The 22687-nt window shown below is 40.8% G+C and overlaps 1 protein-coding gene across 1 annotated transcript in view; it reads left to right on the top strand.

Moving 5' to 3' along the window:
* The first annotated feature begins 742 nt into the window (after positions 1-742).
* Positions 743-22687, top strand: part of Slc26a3 (solute carrier family 26 member 3) — a 41616-nt gene continuing 19671 nt past the window's right edge. The window contains exons 1-8 of the mRNA XM_090332331.1: positions 743-819; positions 10417-10634; positions 11145-11284; positions 12814-12924; positions 13162-13331; positions 15566-15730; positions 18711-18863; positions 19321-19403. Of these exons, the coding sequence (XP_090188457.1) occupies positions 10504-10634; positions 11145-11284; positions 12814-12924; positions 13162-13331; positions 15566-15730; positions 18711-18863; positions 19321-19403 (953 nt within the window). The 5' untranslated portion in view covers positions 743-819; positions 10417-10503. The remainder of the gene's footprint in view (positions 820-10416; positions 10635-11144; positions 11285-12813; positions 12925-13161; positions 13332-15565; positions 15731-18710; positions 18864-19320; positions 19404-22687) is intronic.

Below are 22687 nucleotides of genomic sequence, written 5' to 3'. Positions count from 1 at the left end.
AACGGGACCTGAAATCATAATGCCAACATACAACTGGTTGCTTGGAGTTGAAACAGTATTCCTAGCAAGACCTTTTATCATGCCAGGAGTTAACCTGTATACTACTCTTTTGCAGCTCCTAAGAGTTTCATGGATTTATTCAGCCAAGAAACAACACCCCTGAACTCCCTTCTAAACTGGTAGGTAAAATGTCAGTGAGATAACACTTATGTCAGGGTATTTTGTAAAAAACAAAGCAAAAGGGCTGGGAATTTGCCTAGTGGTAGAGTGCTTGCCTAGCATGCACGAAGACCCAGGTTCGATTCCTCGGTACCACATGCATAGGAAAAAGCTGGAAGTGGTGCTGAGGCTCAATGGTAGAGCTCTAGCCTTGAGAAAGTCCAAGGACAGTGCTCAGGCCCTGAGCTCAAGCCCAGGACTGGCAAAAAAAAAAAAAAGAAACCCACACATCTGTTGTATAAAACTCTGCAAACCAATGAAATCCTCTCCCCCTGCCCCCACCCCCAGGAGAAGTGTGTGGTTTAATCTCATAAGGAACTTCAGGAGCTGTTTTCATCATCATCACTTCTCCTGATCATAGTCTCAAAGGTCAAGACCACATTGGAGTCTTTCCATTGTTGTAAAAGTTAATGAAAGTTAATTATTAAAGCTGACAGAAAGGTAATTTGCCCACCACCTTACATAACCTATATATAGACATCCTTTTGCATATGGATGCATGCAGAGCTCGTACTCCCAAGTAGATGGACCCTGTATTAGAACCAGGCGGCCAGCCTCACCCCTACTTCACTATCGCTGAAGCTCCTGAGTGTGTTTCAGGTAGGAACTAAACTTACCATCCTTTTACTCAACCTGATTTTCTATTTATTCAAAATGGTATTTTTTTCTTAGTAAAATCAGTTTAGAAACTGCTGCTGTAATTCTTGAATTAACCCATGAGCATATTTTGGATGATTCTACTGGCAGGCTAAAAACTTATGTCTGGAACCACTCTCAGTGTACAGTAAATATCAGAGTTGCCTCAAGTTGCTAAGTAAATGGTTATGTGCTTATGAAGGCTCAAATAGCCCTCTCAGGGACAGTAGTGGCTGCTACCTTTAATTATTCTGATAAGTCCTTTCTCTACCCAACTCTGACTCCGTGAATCAATCACCTGCTTTGAAGGTTAGCACACCCAAGCAAGCTTTCTAGGCAAAGTTTCTCCCAGAGGATGAAATCATCTGATTGAAAGGCCATCTGGTCCCCATGTAAAGGATTTATCTACTAGACATGCCACAAAGTCCAAGACTAAAGGAAGGAAAGGTGGAAGGAGAACTCGAGGACAAAATATCAAGATGAGATGGAAGAAAATGTTGTCACAGGACAGTTGTGGAGTGTCCCAGGCCCCGAGTCTGCAATGCCATGCTGAGTACTTGTTCTGTGGATTACAAGTGCTGGCAAGATAAAGTCTATTTGATTTTTTAAAATATCAAACAAGGTTTATTACAATATTCTTCAGATGTGCTAGTGAGAAGTAATTTTTAAAAAACACTCGAGTAAATAATCCTCTCAAAATAAATGTCATTTAGAGAAGTAGTGTAGTGGAAGCTTAACACATAAAGAATTATTCCTCTAAGAAATTCAGAAGTAACTCTTGATTGCAAAAACAAGCAGCTTCTAGTGAATCAACACATATTTTGTCTCCTCTCTGGATAGATGAATTCATGATGCATAAACAAATGGATGTACAAATCCCTACTAGATAGTTTGTATTTAACTAAGAAACCAAACACTTTAAAAATGAGAATAGGGGGCCGGGAGTTTGGCCTAGTGGTTAAAGTGCTTGCCTAGCATGCACGAAGACCCGGGTTCAATTCCTCGGTACCATATACATAGAAAAAAAAGCCAGAAATGGTGCTGAGGCTCAAGTGGTAGAGCTCTAGCCTTGAGAAAGTCCAAGGACAGTGCTCAGGAGCTCAAGCCCAGGACTGGCAAAAAAAAAAAAAAAATAGATGTTTCTTTTCCTAGGAGCTTTTATCTTTGCCTCATTAACTCATGCTGGTTTTGAACTCATAATCCTCCCACCTCTACCTCCTGCGTGCTGGGACTGTGCAGATATACCACAATTCTAGCTCATGAATGAATACACAGTAGCAGGATATAGTTCTTCACTAGGAAGGTGTTTGGTTCTCCACGTGAAGACGAAGGCTTCCTTTCACTGTGTTGATGGGAGAGCAAAGGAAATAATAAGCCCAGTAACTTCTAGAAAATGAGCTCAAGGCTATTTGGGCTCAACTGTGTACATGATTTTGAGAGGAAGGATGCGAAGAGGCTGTGTGCGCAAGGGGCACAAAGTGGGCCCCTCCTGGAGCTGTTATCCTGTCTTGTTGTTCTTGGAGGGTAGGAATTAAGAGGACCCCCGATTAACCTAGCAGAGAAAAGTATGAAGTAGGCTGAGTTGTGTACAGATTCTGGCTCTGCTACTTGCTATCTGAAGTTAGAAAACTAATTTCAGTTCTCCATTCTCAATTTCCTCACTTGTAAATCGACTATAACAATGCTTGCTTTTTCTGCATGCTTCCCAGGCAAAGACCAAAGGAAAAGTGAAAGTGTTAATTAAGAGGTTTATCTTGTGTAATTGTTGTTCTTAATGTACTATGTTATTTCTCTTCCTTTTTTGTCCTTATGGTTAATCTCATGTTGTTACTGTATCTGACATTGTTATCTGGTATATTGTATATATGGTTATTTGTTTATTTGAAATAGGGAAGAGGAAAACAAGATGATTGGGAGGGGTGGGAGAGAGGAAACGGGGACAAAAACATGACAAGGGGTATCAATGTGCGAGAAATCATTTACCTACTACCTGAAACTGAAACCCCTCTATACATTATCCCAACAATAAAATTTTTTAAAAGGGAAAAGAAAGAAAATTGCCTAGCCGAATAGAAAGGGCCAGGGATTCTCTTTGTTCTGCATTGAGCACTGCCTGTGTCTAAAAATTGTCAGTCTGGTGCATCTCAACAGTTTAATGGTTTTTCCCTTTGGCCAACAAAGCCATTTGGGATCTTCCGATTGACTTTAAAATCCTTTGCTCATTCCCATTAAAAGCTTTAAGATCCACCTCAAGACCCGCAGCCTCTTCACAAAACTCTTCTCAACTCTTCCTTCGACTTATTATCCATATTAATTATTTGGGGCATTTGTGTAAATACTTTTTGGCATTGAATTCTATCGGATGTTTTTGTTTGTAGTTTATTTTAGCAAAAATTCTTGCAGACTGACCATGCATACTTTGCCCTTGGAAAATGCATTCTTGCCATTTCTACTTTTTCATGGAGGAGGGGAAGTCATGGGGCTTGAACTCTGGGCCTAGGTGCTGTCCCTGACCTCTTTAGCTCAAGACTACCACCCTACCCCTTGAGCCACAGCCCCACTTCCCATTTTCTAGTGGTTAATTGGAGAGAAGAGTCTCACATTCTTTAGTGCCAGGGCTGGCTTTGAACCGTGATCCTCAGATCTCAGCCTCCTCAGTAGCTAGGATTACAAGCATGAGCCACTGAGCCCAGCTTTTTTTTTTTTTTGGTATGGGAAATCAGAGCCAGGGCCTCATACTTAAGTACCTTATCACTTGAACTGTGACTCCAGCATTTTTTTTCCAAGATAAGATCTTACCAAATTTCCCAGGGTTGGTCATAAACTATCAATCTTCCAGCCTCTGCTTTTTGAACAGTTGAGAATATAAGCACATACTATTGTGCCCAGCTGAAATTCAGTCTTATAGGGAAGAGAAACAATATTGACAGTACATCATGATATGGAATAAAAATATGTCCAAGGCACTTACAAGAAAATGATGGACTATCTGAGGAGTTTGGAAAGCTTTACAGCATCTCCTTATCTTGTACAACCAAGTTTTTAAACAGAAAATATGCTGATCAAAGAAAAGAAGAAATCAACCAGTGATCATGAACAGCTGAATTGTTTTTTGTTTGTTTTTTGGGTTTTTTTTTTGCCAGTCCTGGCCCTGAACTCAGGGCCTAAGCTCTGTCCTTAGGCTTTCTCAAGGCTAGTGCTCTACAACTTGAGCCACAGCACCACTTCCAGCTTTTTCTGTGTATGTGGTATCAAGAAATAGAACCCATGGCTTTGTGCATGCTAGGCAAGCACTCTACCACTAGGCCATGCTCCTGACTAACAGCTGAGTATTTATTTTTAAGGTTGGTTCTCAATTTAGCAGGTGTAGGTCACAGATAAAGAAAACAAGGCATGTGTAGCTTGAGAGGAACGTACTACTGGAACTATAAAGAGGGACTCAAGAAGCTTGGGCAGAATCAAAATATAAAAGACCTTGAATGCCATGGTAAAAAAAAAAAAAAAAGAAAAACAAACATAGGCAGGTAGATTTTTTAAATTATGGCAAACTAGAGAATGGAAAACAATTACCCTTTGGAGATGAGCTCAGAGCAAATATGATGTCCTAGAATAGATGACAGCACTAATATTTCCCAAGAGGTCCCAGACTATTTTGTCATGTAGGTAATGGCTTCAGGATTGAATCTGCACAGTTGATATTCAACTCAGCCTGAAGCTGTTTCCTAGAAAAGTTAAGGCTGCACCGTTTCTCTTTCCACACCTTAATTTACCTTGACAACAGCTCTACAAGGAAGATAATTTCCTTTGCCATTCGAAAAACTAAGCCTGGAATCAATGGCTCATAGCAAACATAGTTAAGCAAAAGCAGAGCAAGTATTTGAAGTCAGCTTATCCCCTCTGCAGGAAATGGCTCTGGCTTTTGTCTTGGAAGTTGGGTGAGATACTAGTTGTCTTCAAGAAATTGTGAGTGAATGGCAGACAAAAGAAGGGTTTTTCATGTTTTAAATGGTAGCCCATGTTTTTCTCACAACAAAATAGTTTGTGTACGTAGGTAACATAGCTTTTAGTAGCTACTTTGCTGAGCTTTAAAAGTGACGGGGACATAGGACACTCACACCCTGTTGTGCAAAATTGTTGCCCATCTCTTTCTGGGCCCCTTCTGCCTTCTCTCTACCAGCAGCAGGCTGAGTCCTTCCATTCCCACTCTGACTCTCATCACCACTGTGGCCTCTCCTGGCTGCCACCATGGTCTCCCTGCTTCCAGAACATGGACCTGGGCCCTTGATTCTTGTTCCTCCCTGGCTTTTTGACTGTGACTCCCTGCCCAGTGCTCACTGTAGCTACTGTTCCAATTGTTCTCCCATCTCTTCACTCTATTCCAAAGGACAGTCTCAGAACACTACTCTACACCCACCCATTCTGGAAGGACTGATTTACAAAATCAGGCTACTTTACCTCTGGCTTGGGTATATTTTGAGATCCATGTGTAGAGAAGTGTTTTCAGCAGATTTCAAGCACGGTGCAGCCTTGGCAGTGATGTCTCCCTGCAGAACCCCCTTAACCAGAATGGCTATTGAGAGGGAATCTACCACGAGGTGCCTTGTTTAAATGGGGAGGCATCACCTGTAGCTGGGGTGGGTCTGGGAAATGCTCTGCACATTTGCTTACCTCCTGGTTTCAAAGGACTACTCATTAAGAACACATGCTCTGCTCCCATGGCTTATAAGCGTTGTGATTTAAGTTAGCTGTTTACCAGCACAAAAGACAGACTAGTCAGAAAGAGCAGAACATTGGCCAAGTGCTGAGTAGTGGAAAGGTCAGGGCTATGTGATGCCTCTCTGCAGTGCTGGGCAGGCAGTCACAGATATTAGGCTGTAAATAAGAAATGGGTGGAGCTTGGAGGGGTGGGTCCGGGAGATTATCCACAACAGTCCCTAGAAGTTACCCTAGGACACAATTTTGATTTGATTTTGTTTCTTTCTCTTGTTTTCTTTTCTCCTCTCTCTGCCCTTCCCCCTTCTCCAGCCAACTGCAGAGCTTGCCCACACTGTCACTGAGCGATTTTTGCTCAAGGCTAGCACTAGACCACTTTGAGCCACAGCTGGTGGTTTTTTGTGGACAAGTCTTACAGACTTTCCTAACCAGACTAGCTTGGAACCACAGTCCTCAAATCTCAACCTCTTGAGTAGCTAGAATTATAGGTGTGAACCACCAACACTCAGCTCCAGTTTTATTTTTGATAATAAGTAAAAGTTGAGATTGACAAACCTGTGACTTAGGACAGAGCATCAGGTTTATAAATGTATGTGTATGTGGGTGATAGTTTATGTATATATCATAAGGGCCAAGAAATTAAAAAGAATACACCAGGGCTGGAATGTGGTCTAAGTGATAGAGTGCTCACCTAGCATGCATGAAGTTCTGGGTTTGATTCCTCGGTACCACATACAAAGAAAAAGCCAGAAGTGGATCTGTGGCTCAAGTGGCAGAGTGCTAGCCTTGAGCAAAAAATGTCCACGGACAGTGCCCAAACCCTGAGTTCAAGTTCCAGGACTGGAAAAAAAAAAAAAGAATACACCATAGAAAGTGAAATAAAAGTAGTAGTTAAGCTGACCTGACCTGACTACAGGCTCATACCTGTAATCCTAGCTCCACAGGAGAGAGCTAGGCCAGCAGAGGCAGGAAAGTCTATAAAACTCTTACTTCCAGTTAACTACTCAAAGTGGTAACTCCTCTCTCCAAAGTGGAACTGTGGCTAACCTTGAATGAAAAAACAGGGACAGCACTCAGGCCCTGACTTCAAGCCCTAACACCAGCATGTACCACATGTATGGTGTGCACGTACGCGCACACACACACACACAAATTGCAATTTTGTTAGGAGGACATGTCTCTGAGAATTGATTTTTGTTCCTTAAAAATTGCTGCTACCGGGGCTGGGAGTTTGGCCTAGTGGCAGGGTGCTTGCCTAACATGCACAAAGACCCAGGTTTGATTCCTTAGTACCACATACACAGAAAAAAGCTAGAAATGGTGCTGTGACTCAAATGGTAGTAGCACTAGCCTTGAGAAATCCCAAGGACAGTGCTCAGGCCTGGAGCTCAAGCCCAGGACTGGCAAAAAAAAAAAATTGCTGCTACCTTAAGGAAACCAGAGAGAAATGGAGGTACAACATTTAAAAAATATACATTAATATGGATATAAAATCTGGAATTGTGATCCCAGATACTATAGTAATTTTTTCCAAGATCTTCTGGAGAAAAGATAACCTATGTGGATGAAAAACAAGTTAGCAAAATATTTTTGAGGTTGTTACTAAAGTAGGTTATTCTGAAGAAGCACACATAGGACTTTCCCGAACCAGTTCAGGAAAGGCTCCCCAGGCGTGAGTGGTTCAGGCTGGGCCCAGATTGGTCATTACATGTACTGTATGAGGCTGTAGGGTTCTGTTAGAAGAGCAAGCAAGGGTAGAAGAGGGCAATGTGACTCAAAGTCTCTCCAAGTGCTGGAGAGAACTTGGTGATGGTGCTTAGTGTGAAGAGGAGGCTCTCCCAGGCTGCAGCAGGAGGGCTAGAGTTCAGACTTGTGATGCAGCGGAGATGGGAGGAGGTACATGAAAGAGCCAGCCATGACCAGGCACAGTAGCTTATGCCCCCAATCCTAGCTACTTGGGAGGCTCACAATTCAAGCGCAGCCCAAGCAACCAGTTCACAGGACCTTATCTCAACCAATAAAAAACCTAGGTCCCGTGGAACATGCTTATCATCCCAGCTCTGCAGGAAGCAAAAAGTAGAAGGACCCTAAGTCAGACCAATCTAGGAGTAAAAGTGAGTCCTTATTTGAAAAAACTGTGAAATCACTAGGGGCTGGGATATAGCTCAAATAGTAGAGCAATTGCCTAGCAAGAGGCCCTGGGTTCAAACCTCAGATACCATCGTTAAAAAAATAAAGTGTCAAAACAAAAAAGTGATGTTTATTTTTGCCATCATTATCATTGTCATTGAGGAAAATTAAAATAGCCCCTTAACAGAGTGAATATAAAACATCCAAAGGAAGGAAAGGAGCACCTTCAGTGCCTCTCTTTTTATGAGTTCCGCAATGGAAAGCTGAGTGATTAAAAGTGTTCTGCAAAGGCCTGGAGGCAGCCTTTGCAAGAGGGGGAAGATAGTTAAAATCACTGGCCATGGATTTGATCTTCAAAGTCAACCCCCTACACCCAACCAAACTGCTGGTAATTTCTCCTCCTCCCTTCCCCCTCCCCACCAAACTACCAACAATGTGTAGCAAGCAAGCCAACTCCATCTGTCCTGCAGGTTCTTGTGACAGTAGGAGTAGTCTGCCGTGAGTGGGATGTGGTACGTACCTGAGAGATGGAAAAGGAGATGGTGATGAGAGATCAAGAAACATGCTGCTTAGCTAATGGGGAGGCTCAGAGAGGAGAGCAAAAGACCATCTAAAAGGCCCAGTAAAGCTCAACGGGTCTCATATTCTGGAGGCAAGTTAGTGGGTAGGGCAGGCGCACTTCACAGTGGTCAGAAAAGGTCAAGTCTGAAGACACTAGAGGTCACTACAGAGAAATGGGCTTTAGGGAGATAAATGGTCACAAAGAGGTTAGTTGAGGCCAGTATCTGATTCCTGAATATAAACTGAGTTCAGTAAACACACTGAAAATTCCTTGTGATACAAGAGAGCACCTTATAACAACATGCAATCCAGGGTGAAATAATTCAATTCATCCCTGCTATTTAAGTCAGAGAAACAAATGCTGGGCATTCACGTAATACAACAAAACCAAGAAAGGTGGTAGGCAGGAAAAAGTCTTGCAAAATATTCTTTTATTAAAGTTATATTGAATGGTAGAAAAATACTTACTGAAGAAGACAGAGCGAAGTTTGATAATGGAAGGCCCATTTTTAAAACTGCTACCTGATCTTTGAAGAAAGGGTGTTTTAGGCTGGGCAGCAGTGACTCTCACCTGGAATTCTAGCTACTGAGGAGGCTGAGATCTGAGGACTGCGATTTGAAGTCAACCTAGGCAGGAAAATCTGTGAAACTTTTATCTCCAATTAACCACCAGAAAACCAGAAGTGGTACTGTGGCTTAAAGTGGTACAACACTAGCTTTGATTAGAAAAAGCTCAAGGACAGTGCCCCAAACTAGCTTTTGGCAGAGAACGTGTACAATTATTTTCTCATTTGGAGCTAGAACTGGTGCTGACGACTGGGCATTGTCCTGTTCTGCCATTGAGCTCCAGTTCCTAGACTCTCCTAAATTGGTTGTATACAATGAAAGATGCTAACAAAAATCAACAAAATTTCAAGTATAATAGAAACAAGTGAAAACTGAAAAATTTAGTCATATTGTATGGAAAAGTTTCCCACTTAGCCTCATCTATAGACCTGGAGATGGAACTCAAAGTCCCGTGCATGAAACCACCTCCTCAGCCCTAGAAAATGCTAATTGTGAAAATAATAACTAACCCTTGGTGAGTACCTATACTGTGCGAGACATAATGGTAGATGCATTAAGAATATTCTTGGAAGTGGCGCTGTGGCTCAAAGTGGTAGAGCTCTAGCTGTGAGCTGAAGAGCTCAAGCCTCATGACTGACCAAAAGGGAAAAAAAAAGACTATTTTTTAAGTTAATAATCACTGGATATTGTTATCCCAATTATATGGATGAGGCTCTTAGGGGTTAAAACTTTCCCATGATGTTTTTGCAAAAAGATCTTGTCCAGGGGCTGGGAGTTTGGCCTAGTGGTAGAGTGCTTGCCTAGCATGCACGAAGACCCAGGTTCAATTCCTCAGTACCACATACATAGAAAAAAAATTAACAGCTGGAAGTGGTGTTGTGGCTCAAGTAGCAGAGCACTAGCCTTGAGAAAAGTGCAAGGGCAGTGCTCAGGCACTGAGTTCAAGCCCTGGGACTGGCAAAAAAGAAAAAAAAAGATCTTGTCCATCATAAATTATGTAACCAAGTAATCATACATGATTTCTGCTTGGTAAACCAAGTAGTCATACATAATTTCCTCAAGTATAAATTGTAAAACTCTAAAAGCCCACAAGCAACAGGGAAAAATAGGCAATATCTTTTGAATTTCCCAAATGAAACAGCAACTTGTAAGTTATTTTTTTAAATGCTGATGGGTGAGCTGTGCCAGCTTACCCAAGTTGTAGTAAAGTGGTAGGCAATGAAGACTTTATTCTGTCCCAGTACTCTAATGCCATAGCTGTAGAAATATTTCTAGGGAAAAAGTCAATAGGATGATCTCATTTTGCAAGTAGAAAATAGACTCACTGATTAGTATATTGAGTCAATTTTTTTTATTGCTTTCTGGCAATCTTTAAAAAAAAATAAAAGCTCTTGTTCACTTGCCCAGAGGAACTGTGCCCAGCTCATTGAAGGAAAAAGTGATATCACTGTCACAAAATACAATCTAGGTCCCTTAATCCTGCCTCTTTTGATCTCAAAAGGTGGTAACATTCAGTTCAAGCTCACTCATCTGTAAATTGCATCACATTATCTCTGAGTTATTTAAGAAGCAAGCTCTGTTTGGTTCCAGGCATTTTAACCTGCTAAAGGCAAGAAGAAGGGTTCACCACATAGTTGCAAAGGTCTTCCATTCACCACCACCGCCAGGGGAAGCAAAATGATCGAACCCATCGGAAATCAGTATGTGGTGGCCAGGCCAGTATACTCATTAAACACTTTTGGAGAAGAACATAAGAGGAAGCACAGACATCACAAGTCATTTCTAGATCATCTCAAACTGTGTTGTAGGTAAGAATAACTTCTTTTTTTTCAAAGCTACTGGCATGAGGAATAAAGTACTGTTTTCCTAAATGTCCTAGCTTTTAATCTCTCCTTTCTGGCTCTGCTCCATAGACCAAGGAATCTTTTCATCTTTCAGTTTCCAACTCCCTGCCTGTGTTGAAAAACTCAGGTGTTTAAAACAAACACCATCCCAGCTATCGACACAGGCTTTCCAAATTGGTCAGCTAACAGACAGAGACACGGGCAACTTTTCCATTGAAGTGTGGCAGAGTTCAGCTGAAGATAGCAAATACATTCTAATTATTATGGGTAAAGAAAGGCTGGCATTTCTCTTTCAACAAATCCCAGTGACCAGGAAGAGTTGTCGTGGGCCAAGAGGTGAATGGTTGTAGGAGTAAAACTGCTATTTTCATCTGTAATGTGTCCTTATCTTTACCAATTTTCCACCCACGATCAGGTACTAAACTTAAAAGTTAATATTGATTGCCTGACCTGTGGCTTTCTCAATATTTTCAGGTGTTCTACACAAAAGGTCAAGAAAATTGCCCTGTCTTTATTCCCCATAGCATCTTGGTTACCTACATACCGGATAAAGGAATGGTTGCTCAGCGACATCGTTTCTGGAATCAGCACTGGGCTGGTGGCTGTACTTCAAGGTAGCATTTTCTTCTTCCTTTTCTTTTCTCTTCTCTTTTCTTTCCTTCTCTTCTCTTCCCTTCTCTTTTTTCTTTCCTTCTATTTAGGTTTCTTAGCTATACTTACATGCCATGAAATTCATACTAGAATTCTAGGTTTTGTTGTTTATTTTATGGTGTTCAGGATTAAACCCAGGATCTCAGATGGGCTTGGCATTTGTTCTGCCACTGAGCTATCTCTCAAGCTACTCTTCTGATGTGTACAGTTGTGTTTTTTAGTATAGTCAGTAAGTTGTACATTGAACACCACTAATTTCATAACATTTTTACACACCTCCACTCACAAACTGACAGATAATTCTATATCATCCCTATCCCAATTTCTCCCCCTGTTAACATCTTTCTGCCTCAGTGGCTTTCTCTTTTCTGGGTATTTAATTTAATACACATGCAATTGTACAATATGCAGAACTTGGTGTTTGATTCTTTTCCCTTAGCACAGTGGTCTTCAGGCTTATCATATTGTGGCACAGACAAAACACATTCTATTGTGTGGATAATGTCTAGCCACCCTTTCTGCACATTTGACTTGTTTTCACATGGAGGCTATTAAGACATTATGAACAACAGTATGATGAGCAATCATTTCCAATTTGTAGTAAAAACCCATATTTTCATTATTTTATTATATCCCTAGAAGTAGAATTGTTGGATCATATAGTAACTCTGCTTATTTACTTGCAGTACTGCCTAATTACTTTCTTAAGTAGCTGCCAGCATTCTGTCACTACTAGCAGTGTGTGAGAATTCACATTTCTCAACATGGATAATGTTTATTACCATACATCTTTTATTTTAGCTATCCTAGTGGATGTGAAAGGGCATCTCATTGTGATTTTGATTTGTACTTCCCTAATTGCTGATGTTGTTAAACTTTATTTTAGAAGCTATTGATATTGTTGGTGGGAGGGGAAATGCCCATTTATATCCTGTGGTGTGTGTGTGTGTGTGTGTGTGTGTGTGTGTGTGTTGAAATTAAACACAGAGACCTGGGTTGTCTTTTTCTTGTAAAATTGCAAGGATCATTTATATATTTTATATTCTAAACCCTTATTGAAGGTTTATGTGCAAATCATTTCTTCTGTTCTGTGAGTTATTTCACTTTCTTGACAAGTTACTTGGTCTTTTGTATAAAATTTTGGGTTGTAATTATAAAGGTGACATATAAGAGGGGTTACAGTTACATATGTCAGATAATGAGTACATTTCTTTTTGGGTAATGTCATCTCTGCTAGCGTACTTCGAATATTTTTAAAAAGTTTGATAGTCATTTATCTATTTTTTGACTTGTGTATGCTGTCGTTTCTAAGAAATTATTGTAGAATCCAAAGTCACAAAAATGTACATGAATGCTTTGCTTTCAGTTTTATAGGTATAGTTTTTACATATAGCTTTCATGTCCTTAATAAAAGAATTGCTTTTCAAGGTGCAATCTTAAATACCAGAAGACTCCCATGAGAATTTTTGTGATTCCTTTGCTTGTGTTATAGGTTTAGCATTTGCTCTGCTGGTCAACATCCCTCCACGCTATGGGTTGTATGCAGCTTTTTTCCCAGTCATATCTTACTTTTTCTTGGGCACTTCAAGACATATATCTGTGGGTAAGTACTAGACTGATTCATGTGGTTATTGCTTTTAATTTTTTTGAGGAATTCTATTAGCCACATATTGTATAGATTCCAAATTGTATATAATCTATAGAAACAGTCTTTTCTTCTTAAGGGCCTGGGATATGGAGAAGAAGGGCTGGACATTCTTTTCATATGCTTCCCTATAGTTGAAAGATAGTTTTGCTTTAGGAAGGCAGGTACTGACCACAATTTGCCCTCCGTTATCAGGTCCATTTCCAGTTCTGAGTATGATGGTTGGGGCAGTAGTTACAAGAATGGTCCCAGATACAAGTTCCGATATGGAATTGACTAATAGCTCAGTGAGTAGTGAGTCATTGCTGGAGGAGAAGAAGATATTGGTGGCTGCATCTGTCACAGTCCTTTCTGGAATCATCCAGGTGAGCTCTTTCTCATATAATCACTCTGCTGAGATTTACTTTGTCCTGTGTGGTACAGATATAGCTCTGTGTGTGTGTGTGTGTGTGTGTGTGTGTGTGTGTGTGTGTGTGTGTTTCCTTTCTCTCTCCCCAACCATTTCTCTTATCTTCTTTTTGGTTCATTACTCCTTTGGTAGCCCATGAGAAATACTTTTTTTTTAAACATCATTTACCACAACATTAACAATGAGGGTAAGGAACAGATCAACATTGCAAAAATGAATAAATGTGAGTCTAAATCACAGGAGGCCTAAGTGGTAAGAGGTGAACTACTTAATAAAATATCTTGGAATTAATACAATCATGTATCAATAACTATCTATAGGTAGTATTGACACTAAAGTCTTTGGATTGCTTTTTTTTTCCTCTTTAATTTCCCAACAACCAGAATGTGGTTGGAAGGTAAGGGAATTTGCGGTTATCTATATTTAAAATGTAGTGTAAATTTAAGAGGATTAGGGTGACTCACTCCAAAGACTCATACCCAAAACACAATACTGATACCATCTTGAATAATGAAAATGTCATGGACTTTAAAAGGTGTTGCCCATTGGGTGTTGGTAACTCACACCTGTAATCCAGGCTATTCAGGAAGCTGAGATCTGAGGATCATGCTTCAAAGCCAGCCTGGGAAGAAAAGCCCATAAGACTCTTATCTCCAATGAACTATCAGGTAATGCTGTGGCTTGAAGTGGTAGAGCTTGAGCAAAATATCTCAGGGACAGTTACCAGTCTTGAATTCAAGACCCATGTCCATAACATTACTAATCAAACATTGGCAACATCTTTTATTTTATGTTTTCAGTCATGGGGGTTGAATTCAGGGTCTGGGCACTCCCCCTGAGCTCTTTTGTTCAAGGCTAGCACTCTACCGCTTTGAGCTACAGCACCACTTCTGGTTTCTTTAGTGGTTCATTGGAGATTCTGCCTGGGCTGTCTCTTAACTGTGATCATCATATCTTAGCTTCCTGAGTAGCTAGGATTGTAGGCATGAACCTCCAGTTCCCAGCATCAGACCATTTCTTTTTCTTTTTTTATTGTGGGGGTAATGTATAGAGGGGGTTACAGTTATATTCGCCAGGTAATAGGTGCATTACTTCTCACACATTAATACCCCTTCTCGTGGTTTTGTCCTCATTTCCTGCTCCCCACTCCTCCCAATCATCTTGTTTTCCCCACTTCCCTTTCTTATTTCAAATAAACAAATAAACATATATACAAAATACCAGGTAACAAAGTAGGATACAATAACAATATCAGACCATTTCTTAAAGAAAGAAAATGGCAGAATTTTTACAAGGACCTAAGTGTGTGTCCTGCTGTCAAACCACTTGTTTTTAACGCATTTCTACAGCCATGTACAGAAAGGAAACCAAAGCCCCAATTCTATAAACACTCTGTATATAAGAGGGCAAAAAGAGGCTTAGTTTAATTTTCTGCAAAACGCAGACACTTTGGGGAGAATTATCCACTTTTGTAGCCCAGCTAGGACCAAGTGTTTCTGATATCTAGTATGTAATCATGTTATTCAAATCAAACAATGCCTTTGAGGGAATATGAATGGGACTTCATTTCATGTATTCCAGCTAAATGCCATGTGCAAATGTGTGAGGGATGATGCTAGATAAGATTCTGCTATAAAAAGCTCATGGTGAGGGGCCGGGAGTTTGGCCTAGTGATAGAGTGCTTGCCTAGCACGCACGAAGACCCAGGTTCAATTCCTCGGTACCACATACTTAGAAAAAGCTGGAAGTGGTGCTGAGGCTCAAGTGGTAGAGCTCTAGCATTGAGAAAGTCCAAGGACAGTGCTCAGGCCCTGAGCTTAAGCCCAGGACTGGCAAAAAAGAAAAAAAAATTAAAAATTAAAAAAAAAAAGCTCATGGTGAATCTTTAAAACACAATCACTACACCTAAATATGAAGAGGAAGGTCTAGGTTGAATACTTCTTGGGGGCATATTAGACTTATGTTCTATTTGAACATTGTGTAAAATTCAACCTGGGCGGAGTGAAATGGGAGGAGAAGAACGGTGAACATGAATGGGGGGTGTTCCAGGAGGCAGAGGCCTTTGCTTCTTCAAAGCATGCACTTGAAAGCTAAACATTACATTTTGAATCATTCCAGTTGTTTCTGCTTTGGTTTGCAGAGATGCATTCCTAATCTACCCAAACAAAGGCTTTTGTCTTCTCTTTCCAGTTGGCTCTGGGGGTCCTGCAGATCGGCTTTGTAGTCATCTACCTCTCGGAGTCCCTAATCAGTGGCTTCACTACTGCAGCCGCTGTTCATGTTTTAGTTTCTCAACTCAAATTCATGCTGCAGCTGTCAGTCCCAGCACATACCGACCCATTCTCAATTTTCAAAGTGAGTATTCCTTTTCTTTAAAAAAAAAAGAATCTATTGAAACAAGTGGACATTGGGGGCCGGGAGTGTGGCCTAGAAGTAGACTGCTTGCCTAGAATGCATGAAGCCCTGGGTTCAATTCCTTGATACCACATACACAAAAAAAGCCGAGAGTGGTGCTGTGGCTCAAGTGGTAGAGTGTTAGTCTTGAGAAAGACCAAGGACAGTGCCCAGGCCCTGAGTTCAAGCCCTAGGACTGGAAAAAAAAAAAGTGGACATTGGTAGCTCACAGCTATAATCCTAGCTGCTCAAAAGACTGAGATCTGAGGATTACAGTTTGAAGCTAACCCTGGGCAGAAAACGCTATGGGACTGTAATTTCCAATTAACTATCAAAAAGCCAGACAACTAGAATGTGGTTGGAAGGTAAGGAGCTTTGCAGTTTCTATATTTAAAATCCAAGTGAGAGTGCAAGGCCCTGAATTCAAGTCCCAGTACAAACAGAACTTACTGTCATATATTTTGGAGAATTTTTTTTTTTTTTTTGCCAGTCCTGAGGACTGAACTCAGGGCCTGAACGCTGTCCTTGGGCTTTTTTTCCTCAGAGCTAGTGCTCTACGACTTGAGCCACACTACCACTTCTGGTTTTTCTATGTATGTGGTACTAAAGAATCTTCGTGCATGCTAGGCAAGCACTCTAACCACTAGACAAAACTCCCGGCCCTGAGAATTTCTTTTTATTGAGGGGATCTCCTACAATTTCCAAGAAATTAATGTATTTTGAATTAGAGTCACATAAATAAAAAACATAAGAGGAGGAAACTTTAATTCAACCATATCTGGTTAGTGTTATGAACAACAGAGATGAAGATACACTTCTCTTAAAGTTCTCAAGTATTTTCAAAGAGGAAATACATAATCTAAGTATATCAATCAAAGCTTTGCTGCTTTGTTTTAGGTCTTAATTTTTTTCCCTAAATCCTATTTTGAAAAAAAAATGTTTATTAGCTTCTGATGTTTTCCTGTTTCTCAAAAAGTAAATTAGCAAGTAAATACATAGGGGAATGGTTTTCCATTTTTCCAGAAGATGCAAAGAGAAAAAAATAACAACACAACTAGTTTTACAAATTTTAATCAGCTTTATTTACAACTGTAGAATCTAGCAATAGGGTTCAAAATATTTCACTCCACCACAGGGCCTGGTTACATTTATAGCTGGAGTAAAAGAAGTGACAGAGAGAAAACAGAAATGAGGTGTAGAAACAACAGGTTCCATTAGAGGTCATTTGGATGTGGTTCAAACAGTTGGCCATTTCAGACTAGCTAAGTATCAGTTATTTGTTTCATGAATAAGTTTCGTTCTGTTTATGCATCAAGTTATGATATTATATAAGAAGAAACATTAGGCCAAATTAAAATATGTGTAGAGGTATTTTGGTCAATTTCTCAATTTTGAGAAGATTGCTTAAACTTTCGGCATTGACACCACTGCTCTCTGTCACCATCATAAATGGACTTATGTGCTCTCAAATCCCACTGGAAGAACAGTAAGATGATAGGCTTGGTAAGTTGGTAATCAAAAAATAGAACAATAGGCTGGGTGTGATGGCTCACACCTGTAATCCCAGCTACTCAGGAGGCTGAGATCTGAAGATCAAGATTCAAAGTCTGCCTGGGCACAAAAGAACCAGAGACTCTTATCTCCAATTAACCTCCAGAAAACTGAAGTGGGGCTTGGCTCAAGGGTAGGGCAATAGCCTTGAGCTGAAGAGCTCAAGGACAGTGCTCAGGCCTAATTCAAGCCCCATTACTCACCCCCCCCAAAAAAAAACAATAGGGAAAAGATTGATTAATGCAGGTTATTTCTAACTTTTTTCCTTTCTCCTTGTCATCATGAGTTAAAGCAGAGGGAACCTCAACATTTTTAGAGTAGTTCATACTGAAATGTTTTGTTTTTAGTAAGAGGAAAGAAACCTTTTGTGTTGGGGGCAGTGGAGGGTGTGGCTATCTGCTTCCTTATAGTTTTGGCTTGGTTATGTGGTCTTTAGCTTGAGTCAGTCCTGTGAGTTTGGTATGGTCTGTGAGAACAACTGTGAGTACTAGCTTAAGTACTATTTTGTTTCACAACTAGTAGTGTGCTCAGTACTGTATCAAGACAGCCTTTGAGAGTCTGAGACAGAAGCTGCCCTCTCATCTTGTCCTGAACTACTGCAGAAATAGGGGGTTTCTTCTGGGACCAGGACTGGGCCTACTTGAGCTGTATTAGTTTCCAGTATAGTACTCAACCCACTTCAAGCAGAAAAGCACAGTAGTACAGTTCACCATGAAACCATTTTCCAAAAATGACCTGGGGAATCAGCTACAAAATGTAAGAGGTCTGGATATTGGAAAGAGCAGAATATAAGGAAATAGATGCTTTATAAAAAATCTGAGATTAAAAGTTATTCACTAGGGCCAGGAGTTTAGCCTAGTGGTAGAGTGGTTGCCTAGCATGCAAGAAGACCCAGGTTCAATTCCTCAGTACCACATACACAGAAAAAAAACAACAGAAGTGGTGCTGAGGCTCAAGTGGTAGAGCTCCAGCCTTGAGACAGCCCAAGGACAGTGCTCAGGCACTGAGTTCAAGGCCCAAGACTGGCAAAAATAAAGTTATTCACCGAGCAAAATAGCAGTAATTGTTGTGAAATAAAACAATGGCTAAAGAGACCTAGGACAGACGAGATGTGTTGTAAAATCAGTCTGCTCACAGAATTTGACACTAGCCAGAGAACTTCTCCCCCAAAATGACAGAAGCAACCCTAAATCTGTGTGTCCCCTACACTGCTAGTTCACCCCATTGTATCCCCATGCTCAGCACTACAGTTCCAGAGCTCATGGTTAACAGAAGAAGAATTGCAAACATCTATGGCCAGTCCTTTTGCTTTTATCTTCATGTTCTTGTAGGTGTTTGTATCCAATTTATGTACTAATATAAGACTTTGATTTTTTTTGCTAACTTGTAGGTTCTAGAGTCCGTATTCACCCAAATAACGAAGACTAATATTGCAGACCTTGTTACATCCGTGATTATCCTGGTGGTTGTATTTATAGTTAAAGAAATAAATCAGCGCTACAAAAGCAAACTCCCAGTGCCTATTCCCATCGAGCTCATCATGGTAACTAACCATCTCAACAATGTCTTTCTGAGTCCAATGTTTTTATGTTAAAACCCCTTCACCATGTATAGATGGATAGCCCTTCACCATGTAAAGGTTTTAGCAGCTAGATGACATCTGTACTTTCTGGGCACAATGTTTAGCATGATTTTTTTTCTCTTCACTGTTGCATACCTTCCTATTATGATTTGGGTTTTTTTCTTTCCATATCAGAGGAGGAAAGTGCAGAGACATCAGACAATAGATTGACCCATTCGAATTAGAGCTGAAGGTTTCCCATCTCAATAACAAATTAGAATTGCCCCTGGATTTCTTTTCTTAAAATGAAATAAACACTCAGGCTAGAGATTAGTATTTCAAGAAGCTGGGGTGGGTTTGGGCCATGGAATGTTTGTGTCAAAGTAAGACTCTTGGTTGTACCTCACATTTCTAATGTGGGCATCTTGCTATGTTGCAGACCGTCATCGCAACAGGTGTCTCCTACGGCTGTGACTTTGAGCACAGGTTTAACGTGTCTGTGGTTGGGGAGATGAAAAGGGGGTAAGTGTGTCTTGGTTGCTGGATTCTCCCAGCATTGAGCCGAGAGCAGTGAGCAGCACTTGCAGGACATCCCACCCTCCCCCACTCAGAAACCCTTGGCAATTTGCATGCATAAAGGAGACTCCTTCTCTCAAGGAAGCAGCTGCAAAGAATGTCAGAGTTCACTGTTGTTAACATCAGGAAGTTTCTCCTGTGGAACAACTCACAAAAGTAGGCAAGCAAGGACTCACACACAAAAGGCAAACTTGGGAAAATAGTAAAGGCTCGATAAATCACTTCTGCTTATAAAGAAGCATCAGCTGAAATCAGATTTCCTTGTGCATAAATTACTGTAAACAGTAGTAGTGCTTTGTTTGAGGTTAGTGGAGCCAAGTTCTGAAAGTTCAAAAGAGATACTGAAGGTGCACCGCCCCAGCAACCCAGATAGGGACGCTCTGTCCTTTCCCAGGAACAAACTCAAAACAAAGCCAAGGCCTCCTGAACCACCATCAAAGGATGGGAGCCCAGTTCGTTCAAGGAATTTGAAAATGTCTTGTATTGCATTTAGTGGATTGAGAAGGGAGTTTCAGAAGGGAGTTCTGCTTCCTCTCTCATCCTCTAACTATAGATAGATCAGTTTCTTACAACTTATATACCAGAGAGGAAGGAAGGAAGGAAGGAAGGAAGGAAGGAAGGAAGGAAGGAAGGAAGGAAGGAAGGAAGGAAGGAAGAAAAGAAGAAAGGAAGGAAGGAAGGAAGGAAGGAAGGAAGGAAGGAAGGAAGGAAGGAAGGAAGGAAGAAAAGAAGGAAGGAAGGAAGGCAGGCAGGCAGGCAGGCTGTTCTTCCCTAATTTGCATTTCTGCATTGCAGAAATCAACATTTATATTTATATATTGTCTTAAAAATACTCACACCAGGCACAGTGGCCCATGCCTGTAATCTCACATATTCAGGAGGCAGAAAACAGGTGAATCCAAGTTAGAGTCTAACTTGGGCAAAAAGTTAGCAAGACCCACATTACAATCAATAAGCTGAGCATAGTGGTACATACCTGTGATACCAGCTACCGAGAAGGGATAGGCAGGAGAACTGAAGCTGGCTCAGATAAAAATTTGAGACAACTACCTAAAATAAAATAATCAAATCAAAAAAGGACTGGGAGAATGGTTCAGATGGTATAGCACTTGGCTATCAAATGTGAAGCCCTGAGTTCAAACCGTAATGCTATTAAATCAAAACTTCCTTTAAGAGCAGATATATGAAAGTGGAGGCATGCCTCAAGTGGTAGGATGCCAGACACAAATACTGAGCTAGAAAATGAGGACCTGAATTCAAGTCCTAGATCTCCCAGTCCTTCTTTCCTTCCCTTTTTCTTTCTTTCTTCCTCTCCCCCCCCTCTCTTGTGCTCTCTCACTCTCTTTCACACACACACACACACACACACACACACACATGCATACACTACAAGCAGATTCATGAATGATTTAAATTTATGCTTTGTCAGTCCTAGGTTTTGAACTCAGGGCCTAGGCTCTGAGGTGCCTGAGCATTTTTTCGTACAAGATTAGTGCTCTACCACTTGAGCCACAGCTCTCCTTCCTCGTGAATGGCTTAAAAGCAAAAAAAAAAAAAAAAAAAATTCTCATCAGAACTTTGTGTGTTCTACTTAATTCACTACGCATCATCTTTAAGAAGATGTGAAGTAGAAAGTAGGCTGAAACTAGGGCTTCCCTCCATTGGAAATTTTCTAACGACTACATTTTATGTAAATGTCTTAAATAGAAACTTCACCAGAAAAAGAACATGCAAAATCAAAGAGGATCTTGTCAGAAGCAAAAGGATTTTGACAATAAATGATAAGCTTAAGATCACTGAGTGATAATCCTAGAGACTGTATTTAGTAAATACACTCATGTCTCCTGGCCTCTCTCTGGGTATGTGGGACAGGGAAGTAGCTAGCTCCCCCCCACTTTTTTTTTTGTGACATTGCAAAGAGGCTGTAGGACTTGTGGCTAAGTCATGAATTCTAACAGCAGAGACTTCAGACTCACTTCCTGACCATCAGCAAATGACTGACCTCAGTGCCTTAGTGGACTTAGTTGTAAAAATGGGGCTAAAAAGAATAGCTCTTAGCCAGGGTGCGGGTGGCTCACGTCTATAATCCTAGCTACTCATGAGGCTAAGATCTGAGGATCTAGGTTCAAAGCCAGCCCAGGCGCTAAAAAGTCCATGATGAGACTCTTATCTCTAACCACCAGAATACCAGAAGTGGTGCTGTGGCATAAGGGGTAGGGTGGTAGCCTTGAGCTGAAGAGTATAGGGACAGTACTCAGGCCGAGTCCAAATCCCACAACTGACAAGAAAGAAGGAAAAAAAGACAGACAGACAGACAGAAAGAAGAGAAAGAAGGAAAGAAAGAAAGAAAGAAAGAAAGAAAGAAAGAAAGAAAGAAAGGAAGAAAGAAAGAAAGATCTTAGACGGGTTTCTCAAAAGGATTTGGAGAGTCTGGCTTGTAATTAGTTTTTAAACCACATCACCACTATTACTAATTTATTGCCTAAGTTACAAGACATTTGATAGGCTTTCATTTTGTACTTGTACTGGGACTTGAACTCAGGGCTTCTTGCTTTCACTTAACATTTTCATTGTGTGTGTGTGTGTGTGTGTGTGTGTGTGTGTGTGATGGGGCTTGAACTGGACCTGGGCACTGTCCCTGAACTCTTCAGTTCAAGGCTACCATGCTACCCCTGGGTCTGGGCATAGTCCCTGAGCATTTCAGCTCAATGCTACTGCCCTACCCTTGAGCCAAGCCACACTTCCTGTTTTCTAGAGGTTAATTGGAGATAAGAGTCTCAGGTCCTTTTTTGTTTTTCTTTTTTCTTTTCTTTTTTTTTTTCTTTTTTTTTTTTCTTTTTTTTTTTTTTTTTGCCAGTCCTGGGCTTGAGCTCAGGGCTTGAGCACTGTCCTTCCACTTTCTCAAGGCTAGCATTCTACCACTTGAGCCTCAGCACCACTTCTGGCTTTTTGCTATGTATGTGGGGTACCGAGGAATCAAACCCAGGTCTTCATACATGGTGGGCAAGCACTCTACCACTAGGCCAAATTCCCGGCCCCTCAGGTCCTTTTTTGCCCTGGCTGGCTTTGAACCTTGATCCTCAGATCTCAGCTTCCTGAATAGCTAGTATTACAGGCGTGAGTCTGTGAGCCACAGGCCAGCTTTTTCTTTTTCTTTTGTTATTATTGTTGGTCTGAAATCAGGACTCAAACCCAGTACTTTTTTTGTTGTTGTTTATTTGTTTTGCTAA

This window comes from Megascapheus bottae, chromosome 5 (assembly GCF_031878675.1).
Source record: "Megascapheus bottae isolate mThoBot1 chromosome 5, mThoBot2.hap1, whole genome shotgun sequence".
In the NCBI taxonomy this organism is placed as follows: Eukaryota; Metazoa; Chordata; class Mammalia; order Rodentia; family Geomyidae; genus Megascapheus; species Megascapheus bottae.
Note: the sequence above shows the minus strand (reverse complement) of the source record. Positions and strands in the feature narration are given on the sequence as shown.